The sequence below is a fragment of the Lasioglossum baleicum genome, unplaced genomic scaffold (assembly GCF_051020765.1).
Source record: "Lasioglossum baleicum unplaced genomic scaffold, iyLasBale1 scaffold0319, whole genome shotgun sequence".
NCBI classification, from domain to species: Eukaryota; Metazoa; Arthropoda; class Insecta; order Hymenoptera; family Halictidae; genus Lasioglossum; species Lasioglossum baleicum.
This window is the reverse complement of record NW_027469379.1, coordinates 85,553-111,994: the sequence shown is the minus strand read 5'-3', so window position 1 is coordinate 111,994 and position 26,442 is coordinate 85,553. Positions and strand designations below refer to the sequence as shown.

The 26,442-nt window shown below is 44.5% G+C and overlaps 1 protein-coding gene across 1 annotated transcript; it reads left to right on the top strand.

The window, feature by feature from the left end:
* The first annotated feature begins 17,626 nt into the window (after nt 1-17,626).
* Nucleotides 17,627-22,879, top strand: LOC143220175 (uncharacterized). Its single transcript, XM_076445890.1, has one exon. The coding sequence runs from the start codon at nt 17,627-17,629 to the stop codon at nt 22,877-22,879; it is 5,253 nt and encodes a 1,750-aa protein (XP_076302005.1).
* The last annotated feature ends 3,563 nt before the right edge of the window (nt 22,880-26,442 follow it).

The following is a 26,442-nucleotide window of genomic DNA, read 5'->3' as shown; positions in this document are numbered from 1 at the left end:
TTCAGAAGTGTATTTCTGTGCGGAATCGCTGTTTCGCGTGCTATATCAGTGCATTTGCATGCAAGTATGCGAAATTGGAATAGAAACTCCGACCCGGCAAGTACGATCACAATTTATTCGAGCCCATGTCAGTTTCGACGATTCTTCGTTTGAGAAGTGTATTACTGTGCGGAATCGCTGTTTCGCGCGCTAGATCAGTGCATTTGCATGCAAGTATGAGAAATTGGCACGGAAACTCCGATTCGGCAAGCACGACCACGATTTATTCGAGCTTATGTCAGATTCGACGATTCTTCGTTTGGGAAGTGTATTTCTGTGCGGAATCGCTGTTTCGCGTGCTATATCAGTGCATTTGCATGCAAGTATGCGAAATTGGCACGGAAACTCCGATTCGGCAAGCACGACCACGATTTATTCGAGCTTATGTCAGATTCGACGATTCTTCGTTTCAGAAGTGTATTTCTGTGCGGAATCGCTGTTTCGCGTGCTATATCAGTGCATTTGCATGCAAGTATGCGAAATTGGAATAGAAACTCCGACCCGGCAATCACGATTACGATTTATTCGAGCTTATGTCAGATTCGACGATTCTTCGTTTCAGAAGTGTATTTCAGTGCGGAATCGCTGTTTCGCGTGCTATATCAGTGCATTTGCATGCATGCGAAATTGGAATTGAAACTCCGACCCGGCAAGCACGATCACAATTTATTCGAGCCTATGTCAGATTCGACGATTATTCGTTTCACAAATGAATTTCTGTACGGAATCGCTGTTACGCGTGCTAGATCAGTGCATTTGTATGCAAATATGCGAAATTGGCACGGAAACTCCGATTCGGCAAGCACGACCACGATTTATTCGAGCTTATGTCAGATTCGACGATTCTCTCGTTTCAGAAGTGTATTTCTGTGCGGAATCGCTGTTTTGCGTGCTAGATCAGTGCATTTGCATACAAGTGTGCCAAATTGGAATAGAAACTCCGACCCGGCAATCACGACCACGATTTATTCGTCCTTATTGTCAGATTCGACGATTCTTCGTTTGAGAAGTGTATTTCTGTGCGGAATCGCTGTTTCGCGCGCTAGATCAGTGCATTTGCATGCAAGTATGAGAAATTGGAATAGAAACTCCGACCCGGCAATCACGATTACGATTTATTCGAGCTTATGTCAGATTCGACGATTCTTCGTTTCAGAAGTGTATTTCAGTGCGGAATCGCTGTTTCGCGTGCTATATCAGTGCATTTGCATGCATGCGAAATTGGAATTGAAACTCCGACCCGGCAAGCACGATCACAATTTATTCGAGCCTATGTCAGATTCGACGATTATTCGTTTCACAAATGAATTTCTGTACGGAATCGCTGTTACGCGTGCTAGATCAGTGCATTTGTATGCAAATATGCGAAATTGGCACGGAAACTCCGATTCGGCAAGCACGACCACGATTTATTCGAGCTTATGTCAGATTCGACGATTCTCTCGTTTCAGAAGTGTATTTCTGTGCGGAATCGCTGTTTTGCGTGCTAGATCAGTGCATTTGCATACAAGTGTGCCAAATTGGAATAGAAACTCCGACCCGGCAAGCACGATCACGATTTATTCGAGCTTATGTCAGATTCGACGATTCTTCGTTTCAGAAGTGTATTTCTGTGCGGAATCGCTGTTTCGCGTGCTATATCAGTGCATCTGCATGCAAGTATGCGAAATTGGAATAGAAACTCCGACCCGGCAAGTACGATCACAATTTATTCGAGCCTATGTCAGTTTCGACGATTCTTCGTTTGAGAAGTGTATTACTGTGCGGAATCGCTGTTTCGCGCGCTAGATCAGTGCATTTGCATGCTAGTATGAGAAATTGGATTAGAAACTCCGACCCGCCAAGTACGATCACAATTTATTCGAGCCTATGTCAGTTTCGACGATTCTTCGTTTGTGAAGTGTATTTCTGTGCGGAATCGCTGTTTCGCGTGCTATATCAGTGCATTTGCATGCAAGTATGCGAAATTGGCACGGAAACTCCGATTCGGCAAGCACGACCACGATTTATTCGAGCTTATGTCAGATTCGACGATTCTTCGTTTCAGAAGTGTATTTCTGTGCGGAATCGCTGTTTCGCGTGCTATATCAGTGCATTTGCATGCAAGTATGCGAAATTGGAATAGAAACTCCGACCCGGCAAGTACGATCACAATTTATTCGAGCCTATGTCAGTTTCGACGATTCTTCGTTTGAGAAGTGTATTACTGTGCGGAATCGCTGTTTCGCGCGCTAGATCAGTGAATTTGCATGCAAGTATGAGAAATTGGCACGGAAACTCCGATTCGGCAAGCACGACCACGATTTATTCGAGCTTATGTCAGATTCGACGATTCTTCGTTTGAGAAGTGTATTTCTGTGCGGAATCGCTGTTTCGCGTGCTATATCAGTGCATTTGCATGCAAGTATGCGAAATTGGCACGGAAACTCCGATTCGGCAAGCACGACCACGATTTATTCGAGCTTATGTCAGATTCGACGATTCTTCGTTTCAGAAGTGTATTTCTGTGCGGAATCGCTGTTTCGCGTGCTATATCAGTGCATTTGCATGCAAGTATGCGAAATTGGAATAGAAACTCCGACCCGGCAAGTACGATCACAATTTATTCGAGCCTATGTCAGTTTCGACGATTCTTCGTTTGAGAAGTGTATTACTGTGCGGAACCGCTGTTTCGCGCTCTAGATCAGTGCATTTGCATGCAAGTATGAGAAATTGGAATAGAAACTCCGACCCGGCAATCACGATCACGATTTATTCGAGCTTATGTCAGATTCGACGATTCTTCGTTTCAGAAGTGAATTTCTGTGCGGAATCGCTGTTTCGCGTGCTATATCAGTGCATTTGCATGCATGCGAAATTGGAATTGAAACTCCGACCCGGCAAGCACGATCACAATTTATTCGAGCCTATGTCAGATTCGACGATTATTCGTTTCACAAATGAATTTCTGTACGGAATCGCTGTTACGCGTGCTAGATCAGTGCATTTGTATGCAAATATGCGAAATTGGCACGGAAACTCCGATTCGGCAAGCACGACCACGATTTATTCGAGCTTATGTCAGATTCGACGATTCTCTCGTTTCAGAAGTGTATTTCTGTGCGGAATCGCTGTTTTGCGTGCTAGATCAGTGCATTTGCATACAAGTGTGCCAAATTGGAATAGAAACTCCGACCCGGCAAGCACGATCACGATTTATTCGAGCTTATGTCAGATTCGACGATTCTTCGTTTCAGAAGTGTATTTCTGTGCGGAATCGCTGTTTCGCGTGCTATATCAGTGCATTTGCATGCAAGTATGCGAAATTGGCACGGAAACTCCGATTCGGCAAGCACGACCACGATTTATTCCAGCTTATGTCAGATTCGACGATTCTTCGTTTCAGAAGTGTATTTCTGTGCGGAATCGCTGTTTCGCGTGCTATATCAGTGCATTTGCATGCAAGTATGCGAAATTGGAATAGAAACTCCGACCCGGCAAGTACGATCACAATTTATTCGAGCCCATGTCAGTTTCGACGATTCTTCGTTTGAGAAGTGTATTACTGTGCGGAATCGCTGTTTCGCGCGCTAGATCAGTGCATTTGCATGCAAGTATGAGAAATTGGCACGGAAACTCCGATTCGGCAAGCACGACCACGATTTATTCGAGCTTATGTCAGATTCGACGATTCTTCGTTTGGGAAGTGTATTTCTGTGCGGAATCGCTGTTTCGCGTGCTATATCAGTGCATTTGCATGCAAGTATGCGAAATTGGCACGGAAACTCCGATTCGGCAAGCACGACCACGATTTATTCGAGCTTATGTCAGATTCGACGATTCTTCGTTTCAGAAGTGTATTTCTGTGCGGAATCGCTGTTTCGCGTGCTATATCAGTGCATTTGCATGCAAGTATGCGAAATTGGAATAGAAACTCCGACCCGGCAATCACGATTACGATTTATTCGAGCTTATGTCAGATTCGACGATTCTTCGTTTCAGAAGTGTATTTCAGTGCGGAATCGCTGTTTCGCGTGCTATATCAGTGCATTTGCATGCATGCGAAATTGGAATTGAAACTCCGACCCGGCAAGCACGATCACAATTTATTCGAGCCTATGTCAGATTCGACGATTATTCGTTTCACAAATGAATTTCTGTACGGAATCGCTGTTACGCGTGCTAGATCAGTGCATTTGTATGCAAATATGCGAAATTGGCACGGAAACTCCGATTCGGCAAGCACGACCACGATTTATTCGAGCTTATGTCAGATTCGACGATTCTCTCGTTTCAGAAGTGTATTTCTGTGCGGAATCGCTGTTTTGCGTGCTAGATCAGTGCATTTGCATACAAGTGTGCCAAATTGGAATAGAAACTCCGACCCGGCAATCACGACCACGATTTATTCGTCCTTATTGTCAGATTCGACGATTCTTCGTTTGAGAAGTGTATTTCTGTGCGGAATCGCTGTTTCGCGCGCTAGATCAGTGCATTTGCATGCAAGTATGAGAAATTGGAATAGAAACTCCGACCCGGCAATCACGATTACGATTTATTCGAGCTTATGTCAGATTCGACGATTCTTCGTTTCAGAAGTGTATTTCAGTGCGGAATCGCTGTTTCGCGTGCTATATCAGTGCATTTGCATGCATGCGAAATTGGAATTGAAACTCCGACCCGGCAAGCACGATCACAATTTATTCGAGCCAATGTCAGATTCGACGATTATTCGTTTCACAAATGAATTTCTGTACGGAATCGCTGTTACGCGTGCTAGATCAGTGCATTTGTATGCAAATATGCGAAATTGGCACGGAAACTCCGATTCGGCAAGCACGACCACGATTTATTCGAGCTTATGTCAGATTCGACGATTCTCTCGTTTCAGAAGTGTATTTCTGTGCGGAATCGCTGTTTTGCGTGCTAGATCAGTGCATTTGCATACAAGTGTGCCAAATTGGAATAGAAACTCCGACCCGGCAAGCACGATCACGATTTATTCGAGCTTATGTCAGATTCGACGATTCTTCGTTTCAGAAGTGTATTTCTGTGCGGAATCGCTGTTTCGCGTGCTATATCAGTGCATCTGCATGCAAGTATGCGAAATTGGAATAGAAACTCCGACCCGGCAAGTACGATCACAATTTATTCGAGCCTATGTCAGTTTCGACGATTCTTCGTTTGAGAAGTGTATTACTGTGCGGAATCGCTGTTTCGCGCGCTAGATCAGTGCATTTGCATGCTAGTATGAGAAATTGGATTAGAAACTCCGACCCGCCAAGTACGATCACAATTTATTCGAGCCTATGTCAGTTTCGACGATTCTTCGTTTGTGAAGTGTATTTCTGTGCGGAATCGCTGTTTCGCGTGCTATATCAGTGCATTTGCATGCAAGTATGCGAAATTGGCACGGAAACTCCGATTCGGCAAGCACGACCACGATTTATTCGAGCTTATGTCAGATTCGACGATTCTTCGTTTCAGAAGTGTATTTCTGTGCGGAATCGCTGTTTCGCGTGCTATATCAGTGCATTTGCATGCAAGTATGCGAAATTGGAATAGAAACTCCGACCCGGCAAGTACGATCACAATTTATTCGAGCCTATGTCAGTTTCGACGATTCTTCGTTTGAGAAGTGTATTACTGTGCGGAATAGCTGTTTCGCGCGCTAGATCAGTGAATTTGCATGCAAGTATGAGAAATTGGCACGGAAACTCCGATTCGGCAAGCACGACCACGATTTATTCGAGCTTATGTCAGATTCGACGATTCTTCGTTTGAGAAGTGTATTTCTGTGCGGAATCGCTGTTTCGCGTGCTATATCAGTGCATTTGCATGCAAGTATGCGAAATTGGCACGGAAACTCCGATTCGGCAAGCACGACCACGATTTATTCGAGCTTATGTCAGATTCGACGATTCTTCGTTTCAGAAGTGTATTTCTGTGCGGAATCGCTGTTTCGCGTGCTATATCAGTGCATTTGCATGCAAGTATGCGAAATTGGAATAGAAACTCCGACCCGGCAAGTACGATCACAATTTATTCGAGCCTATGTCAGTTTCGACGATTCTTCGTTTGAGAAGTGTATTACTGTGCGGAACCGCTGTTTCGCGCTCTAGATCAGTGCATTTGCATGCAAGTATGAGAAATTGGAATAGAAACTCCGACCCGGCAATCACGATCACGATTTATTCGAGCTTATGTCAGATTCGACGATTCTTCGTTTCAGAAGTGAATTTCTGTGCGGAATCGCTGTTTCGCGTGCTATATCAGTGCATTTGCATGCATGCGAAATTGGAATTGAAACTCCGACCCGGCAAGCACGATCACAATTTATTCGAGCCTATGTCAGATTCGACGATTATTCGTTTCACAAATGAATTTCTGTACGGAATCGCTGTTACGCGTGCTAGATCAGTGCATTTGTATGCAAATATGCGAAATTGGCACGGAAACTCCGATTCGGCAAGCACGACCACGATTTATTCGAGCTTATGTCAGATTCGACGATTCTTCGTTTCAGAAGTGTATTTCTGTGCGGAATCGCTATTTCGCGCGCTAGATCAGTGCATTTGCATGCAAGTATGAGAAATTGGAATAGAAACTCCGACCCGGCAATCACGATCACGATTTATTCGAGTTTATGTCAGATTCGACGATTCTTCGTTTCAGAAGTGTATTTCTGTGCGGAATCGCTATTACGCGTCCTATATCAGTGCATTTGCATGCATGCGTAATTGGAATTGAAACTCCGACCCGGCAAGCACGATCACAATTTATTCGAGCCTATGTCAGATTCGACGATTATTCGTTTCACAAATGAATTTCTGTACGGAATCGCTGTTTAGCGTGCTAGATCAGTGCATTTGTATGCAAATATGCGAAATTGGCACGGAAACTCCGATTCGGCAAGCACGATCACGATTTATTCGAGCTTATGTCAGATTCGACGATTCTTCGTTTCACAAATGAATTTCTGTACGGAATCGCTGTTTAGCGTGCTAGATCAGTGCATTTGTATGCCAATATGCGAAATTGGTACGGAAACTCCGATTCGGCAAGCACGACCACGATTTATTTGTCCTTATGTCAGATTCGACGATTCTTCGTTTGAGAAGTGAATTTCTGTGCCGAATCGCTGTTTCGCGCGCTAGATCAGTGCATTTGCATGCAAGTATGAGAAATTGGAATAGAAACTCCGTCCCGGCAATCACGACCACGATTTATTCGTCCTTATTGTCAGATTCGACGATTCTTCGTTTGAGAAGTGTATTTCTGTGCGGAATCGCTGTTTCGCGCGCTAGATCAGTGCATTTGCATGCAAGTATGAGAAATTGGAATAGAAACTCCGACCCGGCAATCACGATTACGATTTATTCGAGCTTATGTCAGATTCGACGATTCTTCGTTTCAGAAGTGTATTTCAGTGCGGAATCGCTGTTTCGCGTGCTATATCAGTGCATTTGCATGCATGCGAAATTGGAATAGAAACTCCGACCCGGCAAGCACGATCACAATTTATTCGAGCCTATGTCAGATTCGACGATTATTCGTTTCACAAATGAATTTCTGTACGGAATCGCTGTTACGCGTGCTAGATCAGTGCATTTGTATGCAAATATGCGAAATTGGCACGGAAACTCCGATTCGGCAAGCACGACCACGATTTATTCGAGCTTATGTCAGATTCGACGATTCTTCGTTTCAGAAGTGTATTTCTGTGCGGAATCGCTGTTTTGCGTGCTAGATCAGTGCATTTGCATACAAGTGTGCCAAATTGGAATAGAAACTCCGACCCGGCAAGCACGATCACGATTTATTCGAGCTTATGTCAGATTCGACGATTCTTCGTTTCAGAAGTGTATTTCTGTGCGGAATCGCTGTTTCGCGTGCTATATCAGTGCATTTGCATTCAAGTATGCGAAATTGGCACGGAAACTCCGATTCGGCAAGCACGACCACGATTTATTCGAGCTTATGTCAGATTCGACGATTCTTCGTTTCAGAAGTGTATTTCTGTGCGGAATCGCTATTTCGCGCGCTAGATCAGTGCATTTGCATGCAAGTATGAGAAATTGGAATAGAAACTCCGACCCGGCAATCACGATCACGATTTATTTGAGTTTATGTCAGATTCGACGATTCTTCGTTTCAGAAGTGTATTTCTGTGCGGAATCGCTGTTACGCGTCCTATATTAGTGCATTTGCATGCATGCGAAATTGGAATTGAAACTTCGACCCGGCAAGCACGATCACAATTTATTCGAGCCTATGTCAGATTCGACGATTATTCGTTTCACAAATGAATTTCTGTACGGAATCGCTGTTTAGCGTGCTAGATCAGTGCATTTGTATGCAAATATGCGAAATTGGCACGGAAACTCCGATTCGGCAAGCACGATCACGATTTATTCGAGCTTATGTCAGATTCGACGATTCTTCGTTTCACAAATGAATTTCTGTACGGAATCGCTGTTTAGCGTGCTAGATCAGTGCATTTGTATGCAAATATGCGAAATTGGTACGGAAACTCCGATTCGGCAAGCACGACCACGATTTATTTGTCCTTATGTCAGATTCGACGATTCTTCGTTTGAGAAGTGAATTTCTGTGCGGAATCGCTGTTTCGCGCGCTAGATCAGTGCATTTGCATGCAAGTATGAGAAATTGGAATAGAAACTCCGACCCGGCAATCACGATCACGATTTATTCGAGTTTATGTCAGATTCGACGATTCTTCGTTTCAGAAGTGTATTACTGTGCGGAATCGCTATTACGCGTCCTATATCAGTGCATTTGCATGCATGCGAAATTGGAATTGAAACTCCGACCCGGCAAGCACGATCACAATTTATTCGAGCCTATGTCAGATTCGACGATTATTCGTTTCACAAATGAATTTCTGTACGGAATCGCTGTTTAGCGTGCTAGATCAGTGCATTTGTATGCAAATATGCGAAATTGGCACGGAAACTCCGATTCGGCAAGCACGATCACGATTTATTCGAGCTTATGTCAGATTCGACGATTCTTCGTTTCACAAATGAATTTCTGTACGGAATCGCTGTTTAGCGTGCTAGATCAGTGCATTTGTATGCAAATATGCGAAATTGGTACGGAAACTCCGATTCGGCAAGCACGACCACGATTTATTTGTCCTTATGTCAGATTCGACGATTCTTCGTTTGAGAAGTGAATTTCTGTGCCGAATCGCTGTTTCGCGCGCTAGATCAGTGCATTTGCATGCAAGTATGAGAAATTGGAATAGAAACTCCGTCCCGGCAATCACGACCACGATTTATTCGTCCTTATTGTCAGATTCGACGATTCTTCGTTTGAGAAGTGTATTTCTGTGCGGAATCGCTGTTTCGCGCGCTAGATCAGTGCATTTGCATGCAAGTATGAGAAATTGGAATAGAAACTCCGACCCGGCAATCACGATTACGATTTATTCGAGCTTATGTCAGATTCGACGATTCTTCGTTTCAGAAGTGTATTTCAGTGCGGAATCGCTGTTTCGCGTGCTATATCAGTGCATTTGCATGCATGCGAAATTGGAATTGAAACTCCGACCCGGCAAGCACGATCACAATTTATTCGAGCCTATGTCAGATTCGACGATTATTCGTTTCACAAATGAATTTCTGTACGGAATCGCTGTTACGCGTGCTAGATCAGTGCATTTGTATGCAAATATGCGAAATTGGCACGGAAACTCCGATTCGGCAAGCACGACCACGATTTATTCGAGCTTATGTCAGATTCGACGATTCTCTCGTTTCAGAAGTGTATTTCTGTGCGGAATCGCTGTTTTGCGTGCTAGATCAGTGCATTTGCATACAAGTGTGCCAAATTGGAATAGAAACTCCGACCCGGCAAGCACGATCACGATTTATTCGAGCTTATGTCAGATTCGACGATTCTTCGTTTCAGAAGTGTATTTCTGTGCGGAATCGCTGTTTCGCGTGCTATATCAGTGCATTTGCATTCAAGTATGCGAAATTGGCACGGAAACTCCGATTCGGCAAGCACGACCACGATTTATTCGAGCTTATGTCAGATTCGACGATTCTTCGTTTCAGAAGTGTATTTCTGTGCGGAATCGCTATTTCGCGCGCTAGATCAGTGCATTTGCATGCAAGTATGAGAAATTGGAATAGAAACTCCGACCCGGCAATCACGATCACGATTTATTTGAGTTTATGTCAGATTCGACGATTCTTCGTTTCAGAAGTGTATTTCTGTGCGGAATCGCTGTTACGCGTCCTATATCAGTGCATTTGCATGCATGCGAAATTGGAATTGAAACTCCGACCCGGCAAGCACGATCACAATTTATTCGAGCCTATGTCAGATTCGACGATTATTCGTTTCACAAATGAATTTCTGTACGGAATCGCTGTTTAGCGTGCTAGATCAGTGCATTTGTATGCAAATATGCGAAATTGGTACGGAAACTCCGATTCGGCAAGCACGATCACGATTTATTCGAGCTTATGTCAGATTCGACGATTCTTCGTTTCACAAATGAATTTCTGTACGGAATCGCTGTTTAGCGTGCTAGATCAGTGCATTTGTATGCAAATATGCGAAATTGGTACGGAAACTCCGATTCGGCAAGCACGACCACGATTTATTTGTCCTTATGTCAGATTCGACGATTCTTCGTTTGAGAAGTGAATTTCTGTGCGGAATCGCTGTTTCGCGCGCTAGATCAGTGCATTTGCATGCAAGTATGAGAAATTGGAATAGAAACTCCGACCCGGCAATCACGATCACGATTTATTCGAGCTTATGTCAGAGTCGACGATTCTTCGTTTCAGAAGTGTATTTCAGTGCGGAATCGCTGTTTCGCGTGCTATATCAGTGCATTTGCATGCATGCGAAATTGGAATAGAAACTCCGACCCGGCAATCACGATCACGATTTATTCGAGCTTATGTCAGATTCGACGATTCTTCGTTTCAGAAGTGAATTTCTGTGCGGAATCGCTGTTTCGCGTGCTATATCAGTGCATTTGCATGCATGCGAAATTGGAATTGAAACTCCGACCCGGCAAGCACGATCACAATTTATTCGAGCCTATGTCAGATTCGACGATTATTCGTTTCACAAATGAATTTCTGTACGGAATCGCTGTTACGCGTGCTAGATCAGTGCATTTGTATGCAAATATGCGAAATTGGCACGGAAACTCCGATTCGGCAAGCACGACCACGATTTATTCGAGCTTATGTCAGATTCGACGATTCTTCGTTTCAGAAGTGTATTTCTGTGCGGAATCGCTATTTCGCGCGCTAGATCAGTGCATTTGCATGCAAGTATGAGAAATTGGAATAGAAACTCCGACCCGGCAATCACGATCACGATTTATTCGAGTTTATGTCAGATTCGACGATTCTTCGTTTCAGAAGTGTATTTCTGTGCGGAATCGCTATTACGCGTCCTATATCAGTGCACTTGCATGCATGCGAAATTGGAATTGAAACTCCGACCCGGCAAGCACGATCACAATTTATTCGAGCCTATGTCAGATTCGACGATTATTCGTTTCACAAATGAATTTCTGTACGGAATCGCTGTTTAGCGTGCTAGATCAGTGCATTTGTATGCAAATATGCGAAATTGGCACGGAAACTCCGATTCGGCAAGCACGATCACGATTTATTCGAGCTTATGTCAGATTCGACGATTCTTCGTTTCACAAATGAATTTCTGTACGGAATCGCTGTTTAGCGTGCTAGATCAGTGCATTTGTATGCCAATATGCGAAATTGGTACGGAAACTCCGATTCGGCAAGCACGACCACGATTTATTTGTCCTTATGTCAGATTCGACGATTCTTCGTTTGAGAAGTGAATTTCTGTGCCGAATCGCTGTTTCGCGCGCTAGATCAGTGCATTTGCATGCAAGTATGAGAAATTGGAATAGAAACTCCGTCCCGGCAATCACGACCACGATTTATTCGTCCTTATTGTCAGATTCGACGATTCTTCGTTTGAGAAGTGTATTTCTGTGCGGAATCGCTGTTTCGCGCGCTAGATCAGTGCATTTGCATGCAAGTATGAGAAATTGGAATAGAAACTCCGACCCGGCAATCACGATTACGATTTATTCGAGCTTATGTCAGATTCGACGATTCTTCGTTTCAGAAGTGTATTTCAGTGCGGAATCGCTGTTTCGCGTGCTATATCAGTGCATTTGCATGCATGCGAAATTGGAATTGAAACTCCGACCCGGCAAGCACGATCACAATTTATTCGAGCCTATGTCAGATTCGACGATTATTCGTTTCACAAATGAATTTCTGTACGGAATCGCTGTTACGCGTGCTAGATCAGTGCATTTGTATGCAAATATGCGAAATTGGCACGGAAACTCCGATTCGGCAAGCACGACCACGATTTATTCGAGCTTATGTCAGATTCGACGATTCTTCGTTTCAGAAGTGTATTTCTGTGCGGAATCGCTGTTTTGCGTGCTAGATCAGTGCATTTGCATACAAGTGTGCCAAATTGGAATAGAAACTCCGACCCGGCAAGCACGATCACGATTTATTCGAGCTTATGTCAGATTCGACGATTCTTCGTTTCAGAAGTGTATTTCTGTGCGGAATCGCTGTTTCGCGTGCTATATCAGTGCATTTGCATTCAAGTATGCGAAATTGGCACGGAAACTCCGATTCGGCAAGCACGACCACGATTTATTCGAGCTTATGTCAGATTCGACGATTCTTCGTTTCAGAAGTGTATTTCTGTGCGGAATCGCTATTTCGCGCGCTAGATCAGTGCATTTGCATGCAAGTATGAGAAATTGGAATAGAAACTCCGACCCGGCAATCACGATCACGATTTATTTGAGTTTATGTCAGATTCGACGATTCTTCGTTTCAGAAGTGTATTTCTGTGCGGAATCGCTGTTACGCGTCCTATATTAGTGCATTTGCATGCATGCGAAATTGGAATTGAAACTCCGACCCGGCAAGCACGATCACAATTTATTCGAGCCTATGTCAGATTCGACGATTATTCGTTTCACAAATGAATTTCTGTACGGAATCGCTGTTTAGCGTGCTAGATCAGTGCATTTGTATGCAAATATGCGAAATTGGCACGGAAACTCCGATTCGGCAAGCACGATCACGATTTATTCGAGCTTATGTCAGATTCGACGATTCTTCGTTTCACAAATGAATTTCTGTACGGAATCGCTGTTTAGCGTGCTAGATCAGTGCATTTGTATGCAAATATGCGAAATTGGTACGGAAACTCCGATTCGGCAAGCACGACCACGATTTATTTGTCCTTATGTCAGATTCGACGATTCTTCGTTTGAGAAGTGAATTTCTGTGCGGAATCGCTGTTTCGCGCGCTAGATCAGTGCATTTGCATGCAAGTATGAGAAATTGGAATAGAAACTCCGACCCGGCAATCACGATCACGATTTATTCGAGTTTATGTCAGATTCGACGATTCTTCGTTTCAGAAGTGTATTACTGTGCGGAATCGCTATTACGCGTCCTATATCAGTGCATTTGCATGCATGCGAAATTGGAATTGAAACTCCGACCCGGCAAGCACGATCACAATTTATTCGAGCCTATGTCAGATTCGACGATTATTCGTTTCACAAATGAATTTCTGTACGGAATCGCTGTTTAGCGTGCTAGATCAGTGCATTTGTATGCAAATATGCGAAATTGGCACGGAAACTCCGATTCGGCAAGCACGATCACGATTTATTCGAGCTTATGTCAGATTCGACGATTCTTCGTTTCACAAATGAATTTCTGTACGGAATCGCTGTTTAGCGTGCTAGATCAGTGCATTTGTATGCAAATATGCGAAATTGGTACGGAAACTCCGATTCGGCAAGCACGACCACGATTTATTTGTCCTTATGTCAGATTCGACGATTCTTCGTTTGAGAAGTGAATTTCTGTGCCGAATCGCTGTTTCGCGCGCTAGATCAGTGCATTTGCATGCAAGTATGAGAAATTGGAATAGAAACTCCGTCCCGGCAATCACGACCACGATTTATTCGTCCTTATTGTCAGATTCGACGATTCTTCGTTTGAGAAGTGTATTTCTGTGCGGAATCGCTGTTTCGCGCGCTAGATCAGTGCATTTGCATGCAAGTATGAGAAATTGGAATAGAAACTCCGACCCGGCAATCACGATTACGATTTATTCGAGCTTATGTCAGATTCGACGATTCTTCGTTTCAGAAGTGTATTTCAGTGCGGAATCGCTGTTTCGCGTGCTATATCAGTGCATTTGCATGCATGCGAAATTGGAATTGAAACTCCGACCCGGCAAGCACGATCACAATTTATTCGAGCCTATGTCAGATTCGACGATTATTCGTTTCACAAATGAATTTCTGTACGGAATCGCTGTTACGCGTGCTAGATCAGTGCATTTGTATGCAAATATGCGAAATTGGCACGGAAACTCCGATTCGGCAAGCACGACCACGATTTATTCGAGCTTATGTCAGATTCGACGATTCTCTCGTTTCAGAAGTGTATTTCTGTGCGGAATCGCTGTTTTGCGTGCTAGATCAGTGCATTTGCATACAAGTGTGCCAAATTGGAATAGAAACTCCGACCCGGCAAGCACGATCACGATTTATTCGAGCTTATGTCAGATTCGACGATTCTTCGTTTCAGAAGTGTATTTCTGTGCGGAATCGCTGTTTCGCGTGCTATATCAGTGCATTTGCATTCAAGTATGCGAAATTGGCACGGAAACTCCGATTCGGCAAGCACGACCACGATTTATTCGAGCTTATGTCAGATTCGACGATTCTTCGTTTCAGAAGTGTATTTCTGTGCGGAATCGCTATTTCGCGCGCTAGATCAGTGCATTTGCATGCAAGTATGAGAAATTGGAATAGAAACTCCGACCCGGCAATCACGATCACGATTTATTTGAGTTTATGTCAGATTCGACGATTCTTCGTTTCAGAAGTGTATTTCTGTGCGGAATCGCTGTTACGCGTCCTATATCAGTGCATTTGCATGCATGCGAAATTGGAATTGAAACTCCGACCCGGCAAGCACGATCACAATTTATTCGAGCCTATGTCAGATTCGACGATTATTCGTTTCACAAATGAATTTCTGTACGGAATCGCTGTTTAGCGTGCTAGATCAGTGCATTTGTATGCAAATATGCGAAATTGGTACGGAAACTCCGATTCGGCAAGCACGATCACGATTTATTCGAGCTTATGTCAGATTCGACGATTCTTCGTTTCACAAATGAATTTCTGTACGGAATCGCTGTTTAGCGTGCTAGATCAGTGCATTTGTATGCAAATATGCGAAATTGGTACGGAAACTCCGATTCGGCAAGCACGACCACGATTTATTTGTCCTTATGTCAGATTCGACGATTCTTCGTTTGAGAAGTGAATTTCTGTGCGGAATCGCTGTTTCGCGCGCTAGATCAGTGCATTTGCATGCAAGTATGAGAAATTGGAATAGAAACTCCGACCCGGCAATCACGATCACGATTTATTCGAGCTTATGTCAGAGTCGACGATTCTTCGTTTCAGAAGTGTATTTCAGTGCGGAATCGCTGTTTCGCGTGCTATATCAGTGCATTTGCATGCATGCGAAATTGGAATTGAAACTCCGACCCGGCAAGCACGATCACAATTTATTCGAGCCTATGTCAGATTCGACGATTATTCGTTTCACAAATGAATTTCTGTACGGAATCTCTGTTACGCGTGCTAGATCAGTGCATTTGTATGCAAATATGCGAAATTGGCACGGAAACTCCGATTCGGCAAGCACGACCACGATTTATTCGAGCTTATATCAGATTCGATGATTCTTCGTTTCAGAAGTGTATTTCTGTGCGGAATCGCTGTTTCGCGTGCTATATCAGTGCATTTGCATGCAAGTATGCGAAATTGGAATAGAAACTCCGACCCGGCAAGCACGATCACAATTTATTCGAGCCTATGTCAGTTTCGACGATTCTTCGTTTCAGAAGTGTATTTCTGTGCGGAATCGCTGTTTCGCGCGCTAGATCAGTGCATTTGCATGCAAATATGCGAAATTGGCACGAAAACTCCGATTTGGCAAGCACGATCATGATTTATTCGAGCTTATGTCAGATTCGACGATTATTCGTTTCACAAATGAATTTCTGTGCGGAATCGCTGTTTTGCGTGCTAGATCAGTGCATTTGTATGCAAATATGCGAAATTGGTACGGAAACTCCGATTCGGCAAGCACGACCACGATTTATTTGTCCTTATGTCAGATTCGACGATTCTTCGTTTGAGAAGTGAATTTCTGTGCCGAATCGCTGTTTCGCGCGCTAGATCAGTGCATTTGCATGCAAGTATGAGAAATTGGAATCGAAACTCCGACCCGGCAATCACGATCACGATTTATTCGAGCTTATGTCAGATTCGACGATTCTTCGTTTCAGAAGTGTATTTCTGTGCGGAATCGCTGTTTCGCGAGCTAGATCAGTGCATTTGTATGCAAATATGCGAAATTGGTACGGAAACTCCGATTCGGCAAGCACGACCACGATTTATTCGTCCTTATGTCAGATTCGACGATTCTTCGTTTGAGAAGTGTATTTCTGTGCGGAATCGCTGTTTCGCGCGCTAGATCAGTGCATTTGCATGCAAGTATGAGAAATTGGAATAGAAACTCCGACCCGGCAATCACGATCACAATTTATTCGAGCCTATGTCAGATTCGACGATTCTTCGTTTCAGAAGTGTATTTCTGTGCGGAATCGCTGTTTCGCGTGCTAGATCAGTGCATTTGTATGCAGATATGCGAAATTGGCACGGAAACTCCGATTCGGCAAGCACGACCACGATTTATTCGTCCTTATGTCAGATTCGACGATTCTTCGTTTCAGAAGTGTATTTCTGTGCGGAATCGCTGTTTCGCGCGCTAGATCAGTGCATTTGCATGTGTTCAAAATTGAATTTAGCGCCAACTTTTATATGTCGCGGCACGTACATGTATGGCTTGATCAACGAGCGAATGTAAACCGAGCGAATGTAAACAGAACCGTCATTCGCGGATTACTGGCGACAATAAGATGCGAACCAATAATTCCGCAGGTTACATTTGTATTCTTATGCAAAACGGATGTCCGTACACTGCGTGCTAGTCTCGCTCTCAGTTCGCTCTGACTCTGATAGCGACAACACGTGTTTCTTAAATCAGTTTATACCGCCATTGAGCAACAAGAGTGAGAGAACTGTTCTCAATAATTTTTGCAACCAAATTAAATTATCCGTCGTGTGTTCACGCAAGTGACGTCTAACACCGATTGTTTAAATAACTATTCGGGCAATCAGTTGTTGCTCTGAAAGCAAACCACGTTTGATCAAGGTTAGACCGACATTACCACCTACGTTCGCGAGTTTTCAGTAGTGAAATAAAGACATCACGTGTTTACTGTTAATCATTCGCAATTATTTCGTTTCAACCACCTCGAAAAGCAAATCCCCCATTTTGGGATACGATCCAGCCTAACCAGAAATCAAACATTGGTCCTTCGAGCCGGATTTGCGTCGCGGAAAGATAATTAACTGTGAAACGATAAACAAGTGAACATGAGTGCCTTTCAAGCCATATTAACGAAGCAGGGGTGCGCCATGCGGTCTATTGAACGAGCTCTACCCAACTTCAAAAAACTGGGTAGAGATAAAATGACTGCAGCAGTAACTACCAGCCGAATTCAAACGTTGAAAGAACTCTTCATCGAGAGCCAAATGCTGAATGCCGAACTTCACCACATCGCGGACGAAAAGGAGAAAGCAGGAACCTTATACTTCGTGGAAGACCATTTCGCCAAGTGCGAGACCATTTACAACGAAACCATGGACTTCATGGCAGAGTTGCTAGCCAACCTGACCCAGTTGCGACAGCCAAGCCTAGCAGGTAACCTAACCACGACGGCGACGACATCACGTCCCGGCGGCCATCTTCCACGTCTGCAAATGCCTACGTTCGACGGAGCCCTCGAAATTTGGGAAAGTTTCCGCGACCAATTCGCATCCATGGTAATTAATAACCATAACCTTAGTAATGTAGAGAAAATGCAATATCTATGCTTAGCGCTCAAAAACGAAGCTAAAGCTGCGATAATGCATCTTCCAATCACCGAAGAAAATTTCGAAATCGCGTGGAATATCATTCAATCGCGATACGCGAACCAGCGGCGGCTCATTGCCACGCATCTCCACGCTCTTTTCTCCTTAGCGACAGTTTCAAGCGAATCTCCAAAGGAATTACGCCACCTTCGCGATCGTTTAAACGGATCTATCCAAGCGCTCAAGAATTTAAACCGCCCGGTTGATACTTGGAGCGACATGCTAGTCTTTCTCGGAGTACAACGTTTGGATCGATCCTCTCGTAAAGCTTGGGAATTGAAGTTGGGAACTTCAACTGAATTTCCCGCGTATACAACATTCGACGAATTTCTCGATTCGCGAATCCGCGCTCTCGAATTTATTACTCCTCCTTTAAAGGAAAAATCGAGTGACCTACCCGTTAAATCAATGAAACAAAAGTTCATTTCCGCGCATGCTGCAACTGCTATTGCCATTATTTGTCCCATTTGCAAGGGAAGTCATTTAATTTACAAATGCGACCAATTTCTCGCGAAATCGCCGCAAGAGAGATACAACTTTATAAAATCGCAACGCCGATGCTTGAATTGCTTCTCTGTGAAGCATGATGGCGCCCAGTGCCGGAGTGCTCACAATTGTAAGGAATGTCGCCAGCGCCATCATACGCTCCTGCATTTTCCTTCCAAATTCGGCAACCAAAACAATGGCGATCTAAAGGACGCAGCGTCTTTAGAAAAAGCCGCCGATGAGTTAAGTACACATTTAGTGACCAAACCATGTACTAACCATTTCGTATTATTGTCAACAGCAAGAGTACATGTGTACTCAACCAGCGGTCACCCTGTAAAGGTACGTGCGTTGCTGGATCAGGGTTCGGTTGCGACATTGATCACAGCGGATCTATCTCGACGCCTTCAATTACAGCGAGATCCGCATTCCATTTGCGTTACCGGAATCGGATCCTCGGTTTCGACGTCCAAGCATTCAGCGATCGTCCGCTTTTCGTCCACGGATGAAGTTGAACCCGCATATTCGACAACGGCAATTATACTACAAAATATAACAAGGTATACGCCGCAATCCACGTTACGCATTACTAATTTGGATTACCTTGCAGGGTTGAAACTCGCCGACGGGGATCCCATGAGTTCGGATCCAATTGATCTTCTAATCGGAGCTGATCTTTATGGTCAACTGCTTACCGGTGAACTGCGAAGACGAGCCAACAACGAGCCCATTGCGCAGTCAACCACATTGGGTTGGATCCTCTCCGGTCCCACAACCCCTTCCTCACTTCCACCGCGAGTAGAAGTCAATCACTGCGCGGTTTTCGAGCGACTCGACGAAAGCATTCGGAAATTTTGGGAAATTGAAACTATAAGTGAAAAGGCTGCGTTATCCATTGACGACGAAAAATGCGAGATCCATTTTAGGAAAACGCATTCGCGGTCCGCAACCGGACGGTACATTGTTCGGTTACCATTTAAAACAGATCAACCGCTGTTAGGAAATTCACGTTCCGCCGCCATAAGACATCTCGTACAATTAGAAAATCGGTTCCGACGCGACAAAACTCTCGCGATCGAATATAAAGCGTTCATGCGAGAGTATGAATCGCTCGGGCACATGAGGCGCGTTGAATCACGTTCACCAACAGAGAGAGCTTTCGGATATTACATCCCCCATCACGCGGTACGTCGCGACCACAGCGAGACTACACGTATGCGCGTCGTCTTCAATGCCTCGCGAAAAACCACCAACGGTAAATCACTGAATGATTTACTGTTAAGCGGTCCGAAACTGCAACAAGATCTGACAGCTATTTTGATGCGATGGAGGCAATACGAATTCGTTTACACCGCCGACGTCGCCAAAATGTACCGCCAGATCCTGATGCATAATAACGATATTGATTTCCAACGTATCTTATGGCGAGACAATCCGAACGAACCGATATCCGAATATAAATTACTCACGGTGACATACGGAACTACGTCAGCCCCGTATCAAGCAATTAGAGTTTTGCAGCAGCTCGCTCACGACGAAAAGGGTAAATTCCCTCTCGCGACACCGATCATAATCGATCAAACATATGTAGACGATTGCCTTTTCGGATCTGATGATCCGACTCAGCTCCGAACCCAGCGAGACCAATTAATCCAACTTCTTAAGAAAGGCGGTTTTCATTTGAGGAAATGGGCCAGCAATGCCCCCGCGCTTTTAGCTGACATTGATCCATCAGATCACGGTTTAGCAGGTGGGAAAGATTTTAAAAACGGAGAGACTTTATCAGTCCTTGGTATCGCATGGAATCCACTCCAAGATAAATTCTGTATTAAATCCGTCGCGATCCCTGAGTTGCCGCGAACTAAAAGAGCCATTTTATCCGCAATATCAATGCTCTTTGACCCATTAGGGTGGATCGCCCCGATCGTCGTCACTGCCAAAGTTTTAATGCAACAACTCTGGCAAGAGCGCTGCGACTGGGACGACGAAGCTCCCAGCGAAATCTTAGACAAATGGAGTGTCTTTTGTGCACAGCTTCCACGCGTAAACGAACTGTCTATCCCGCGCAAGCTAGCCTCCGGTACTATAGTCCGTCGCGAATTACACGGGTTCGCCGACGCCTCGATCAAAGCATACGCCGCGATCGTATATCAACGTAGCATCAAAAATGACGGCACTGTTGAGATCGGAATTCTAACCGCAAAAACTAGAGTCGCTCCCGTAAAAACAATTTCTGTTCCAAGACTCGAATTGTCAGCAGCGCTGTTGCTCGCAAAACTTCTCCGTACCGTTCAGAATGCGGTGCAACTCCATAAATTCAATGTAGTTTGCTGGAGCGATTCGAGCATAACTCTTTGGTGGCTCACTAAATCGCCGAACCAGCTAAAGACATTCATTGCGAACCGAGTCACAAAAATTCACGAAGCATTACCTGATGCTTCATGGAGATACGTCCCAACCGATGAGAATCCCGCTGATTGCGCGTCTCGCGGACTCCTTCCGCTGGAATTAGGAAACCATCCGCTATGGTGGACAGGCCCACCGTGGTTGCGCAAGCAGGACGCCACGTGGCCAAAGTCGATACCATCATTGCCCCCCGACACTTGTCGCGAAGAACGTTCGACGATTCCGTCATGCGTCATCGCGAACAATCAGCAATGGAGCCTGGCCAAGCGCTACTCATCGTGGCCGAAACTCCTTCGCGTAACCGCGTATGTACTCCGATTCGTAGTAGTAGCTCGAAAACACGACCGAAAAAATTCGAAACGCAACCATCCAATATCTAAACTTCCACTCGTCTTGCTTCCAGAAGAAATCTCCAAAGCAAAAATCTTCTGGCTAAAAACCATGCAAGCCGAGACCTTCCACTCTGAACGGTCCCAGCTCCTCAACAAACGCCCATTGTCGAAGACCAGCGCAATCGGCTCGTTGATGCCATTTATCGATAACGACGGGCTCATACGAGCAAGAGGGAGACTAAGGAATTCCTCGCTCTCAATTGGAGAAAAATATCCGATTATTCTCCGCTCTCACGAATTATTAACATTAATTATTCGTCATGCCCATCTTCAAACACTCCATGGAGGATCTCAGCTCACTCTATCAGTACTACGAAGAGAATACTGGATCCTAAGAGCGAGATCCACGGTTCGTACCGTTCTTTATAAATGTGTTCCTTGCACGAGAGAAAGAGCCGAAATACCAACCGAACTCATGGGCGACCTTCCGACGGCGCGAGTCACTCCAGAAAGTAGAGCTTTCACCCACACCGGGGTCGACTATGCGGGGCCAATTTCAATTCGTACCACGCCAGGTCGAGGCCATAAAACACACAAGGCGTACATCGCAATCTTTGTGTGCATGGCTGTCAAGGCCATTCACATAGAACTAGTAAATGACTATTCGGCAAATGCGTTCGTCGCTGCGTATCACCGATTCATTTCCCGTCGCGGACGACCTAAAGCAATGTACTCCGATAACGGCACCACCTTCCATGGAGCAAACCGTGAACTCTCAACTGCGATTAAACTAGCCGCGCAAAGCGTAGACTTTGTTAACTCCACTGCCGTGAGTGGACTTCAATGGCATTTCCTGCCCCCCGCGGCACCTCATTTTGGAGGGTTATGGGAAGCAGCTGTAAAAAGCGTGAAACATCACGTCAAACGCTGCATTGGTTCCCACACCCTCACGTCGGAGGAAATGACGACGCTACTGTGTAGAGTCGAAGCATGTCTTAATTCGCGACCAATATCCGCTGTATCCGACAACATTGATGATTACCAAGTCCTGACACCGGGTCATTTTTTGATCGGGACCGCCATCGTAGCTGAACCTCAACCCAGCGTGTTAAACTTAACCGAAAATCGACTATCACGATGGCAACTTGTACAACGTATTACTGAGAACATTTGGAAAGCGTGGTCCAATGATTACCTCCACACACTACATCAGCGCCCAAAATGGAGATCGATTCAAAGTCTCGCAAAAGTGGGGCAGATTGTCCTCCTCCGAAACGCGGGTATGCCACCAAGCATGTGGGAACTCGGGCGTATCATTGCCTGTCACCCCGGAGAAGACAGTCTCACTAGAGTTGTCACAATCAAAACTAGCAAATCAGTATACAAACGTCCTATTGCCAAGGTCTGTTTTTTACCTGTCTCCATTAACGAAGATAAAACCAATAGCAATCCATCCGCTCTCAGTACTACCACTCAAACAATCAAGTGATTGTTCGCAAACGAAAAATGTAAATCGCGCTTACTGTCATAATTATAATGTAAAGTCGCATCATGCACAATTATACTTATATCGCCGCATTTCACCGGTGCATTATGTTGAATGGATTCATTCAACAGAGGGGCCGGTATGTTCAAAATTGAATTTAGCGCCAACTTTTATATGTCGCGGCACGTACATGTATGGCTTGATCAACGAGCGAATCTAAACCGAGCGAATGTAAACAGAACCGTCATTCGCGGATTACTGGCGACAATAAGATGCGAACCAATAATTCCGCAGGTTACATTTGTATTCTTATGCAAAACGGATGTCCGTACACTGCGTGCTAGTCTCGCTCTCAGTTCGCTCTGACTCTGATAGCGACAACACGTGTTTCTTAAATCAGTTTATACCGCCATTGAGCAACAAGAGTGAGAGAACTGTTCTCAATAATTTTTGCAACCAAATTAAATTATCCGTCGTGTGTTCACGCAAGTGACGTCTAACACCGATTGTTTAAATAACTATTCGGACAATCAGTTGTTGCTCTGAAAGCAAACCACGTTTGATCAAGGTTAGACCGACATTACCACCTACGTTCGCGAGTTTTCAGTAGTGAAATAAAGACATCACGTGTTTACTGTTAATCATTCGCAATTATTTCGTTTCAACCACCTCGAAAAGCAAATCCCCCATTTTGGGATACGATCCAGCCTAACCAGAAATCAAACAGCATGCAAGTATGAGAAATTGGAATAGAAACTCCGACCCGGCAATCACGATCACAATTTATTCGAGCCTATGTCAGATTCGACGATTATTCGTTTCACAAATGAATTTCTATACGGAATCGCTGTTTAGCGTGCTAGATCAGTGCATTTGTATGCAAATATGCGAAATTGGCACGGAAACTCCGATTCGGCAAGCACGATCACGATTTATTCGAGCTTATGTCAGATTCGACGATTCTTCGTTTGAGAAGTGTATTTCTGTGCGGAATCGCTGTTTCGCGCGCTAGATCAGTGCATTTGCATGCAAGTATGAGAAATTGGAATCGAAACTCCGACCCGGCAATCACGATCACGATTTATTCGAGCTTATGTCAGATTCGACGATTCTTCGTTTCAGAAGTGTATTTCTGTGCGGAATCGCTGTTTCGCGTGCTATATCAGTGCATTTGCATTCAAGTATGCGAAATTGGCACGGAAACTCCGATTCGGCAAGCACGACCACGATTCATTCGAGCTTATGTCAGATTCGACGATTCTTCGTTTCAGAAGTGTATTTCTGTGCGGAATCGCTGTTTCGCGTGCTATATCAGTGCATTTGCATGCAAGTTTGCGAAATTGGAATAGAAACTCCAACCCGGCAAGCACGATCACAATTTATTCGAGCCTATGTCAGATTCGACGATTCTTCGTTTCAGAAGTGTATTTCTGTGCGGAATCGCTGTTTCGCGTGCTAGATCAGTGCATTTGTATGCAGATATGCGAAATTGGCACGGAAACTCCGATTCGGCAAGCACGATCACGATTTATTCGAGCTTATGTCAGATTCGACGATTCTTCGTTTCAGAAGTGTATTTCTGTGCGGAATCGCTGTTTCGCGTGCTATATCAGTGCATTTGCATGCAAGTATGCGAAATTGGAATAGAAACTCCGACCCGGCAAGCACGATCACAATTTATTCGAGCCTATGTCAGTTTCGACGATTCTTCGTTTCAGAAGTGTATTTCTGTGCGGAATCGCTGTTTCGCGCGCTAGATCAGTGCATTTGCATGCAAATATGCGAAATTGGCACGAAAACTCCGATTTGGCAAGCACGATCATGATTTATTCGAGCTTATGTCAGATTCGACGATTATTCGTTTCACAAATGAATTTCTGTGCGGAATCGCTGTTTCGCGTGCTATATCAGTGCATTTGCATGCAAGTATGCGAAATTGGCACGGAAACTCCGACCCGGCAAGCACGATCACGATTTAATCGAGCTTATGTCAGATTCGACGATTCTTCGTTTCAGAAGTGTATTTCTGTGCGGAATCGCTGTTTCGCGTGCTATATCAGTGCATTTGCATGCAAGTATGCGAAATTGGAATAGAAACTCCGACCCGGCAAGTACGATCACAATTTATTCGAGCCTATGTCAGTTTCGACGATTCTTCGTTTGAGAAGTGTATTACTGTGCGGAATCGCTGTTTCGCGCGCTAGATCAGTGCATTTGCATGCAAGTATGAGAAATTGGAATAGAAACTCCGACCCGGCAATCACGATCACGATTTATTCGAGCTTATGTCAGATTCGACGATTCTTCGTTTCAGAAGTGTATTTCTGTGCGGAATCGCTGTTTCGCGCGCTAGATCAGTGCATTTGTATGCAAATATGCGAAATTGGTACGGAAACTCCGATTCGGCAAGCACGATCACGATTTATTCGAGCTTATGTCAGATTCGACGATTCTTCGTTTGAGAAGTGTATTTCTGTGCGGAATCGCTGTTTCGCGCGCTAGATCAGTGCATTTGCATGCAAGTATGAGAAATTGGAATCGAAACTCCGACCCGGCAATCACGATCACGATTTATTCGAGCTTATGTCAGATTCGACGATTCTTCGTTTCAGAAGTGTATTTCTGTGCGGAATCGCTGTTTCGCGTGCTATATCAGTGCATTTGCATGCAAGTTTGCGAAATTGGAATAGAAACTCCGACCCGCCAAGCACGATCACAATTTATTCGAGCCTATGTCAGATTCGACGATTCTTCGTTTCAGAAGTGTATTTCTGTGCGGAATCGCTGTTTCGCGTGGTATATCAGTGCATTTGCATGCAAGTATGCGAAATTGGAATAGAAACTCCGACCCGGCAAGTACGATCACAATTTATTCGAGCCTATGTCAGTTTCGACGATTCTTCGTTTGAGAAGTATATTACTGTGCGGAATCGCTGTTTCGCGCGCTAGATCAGTGCATTTGCATGCAAGTATGAGAAATTGGAATACAAACTCCGACCCGCCAAGTACGATCACAATTTATTCGAGCCTATGTCAGTTTCGACGATTCTTCGTTTGAGAAGTGTATTTCTGTGCGGAATCGCTGTTTCGCGTGCTATATCAGTGCATTTGCATGCAAGTATGCGAAATTGGCACGGAAACTCCGATTCGGCAAGCACGACCACGATTTATTCGAGCTTATGTCAGATTCGACGATTCTTCGTTTCAGAAGTGTATTTCTGTGCGGAATCGCTGTTTCGCGTGCTATATCAGTGCATTTGCATGCAAGTATGCGAAATTGGAATAGAAACTCCGACCCGGGAAGTACGATCACAATTTATTCGAGCCTATGTCAGTTTCGACGATTCTTCGTTTGAGAAGTGTATTACTGTGCGGAATCGCTGTTTCGCGCGCTAGATCAGTGCATTTGCATGCAAGTATGAGAAATTGGAATAGAAACTCCGACCCGGCAATCACGATCACGATTTATTCGAGCTTATGTCAGATTCGACGATTCTTCGTTTCAGAAGTGTATTTCTGTGCGGAATCGCTGTTTCGCGTCCTATATCAGTGCATTTGCATGCATG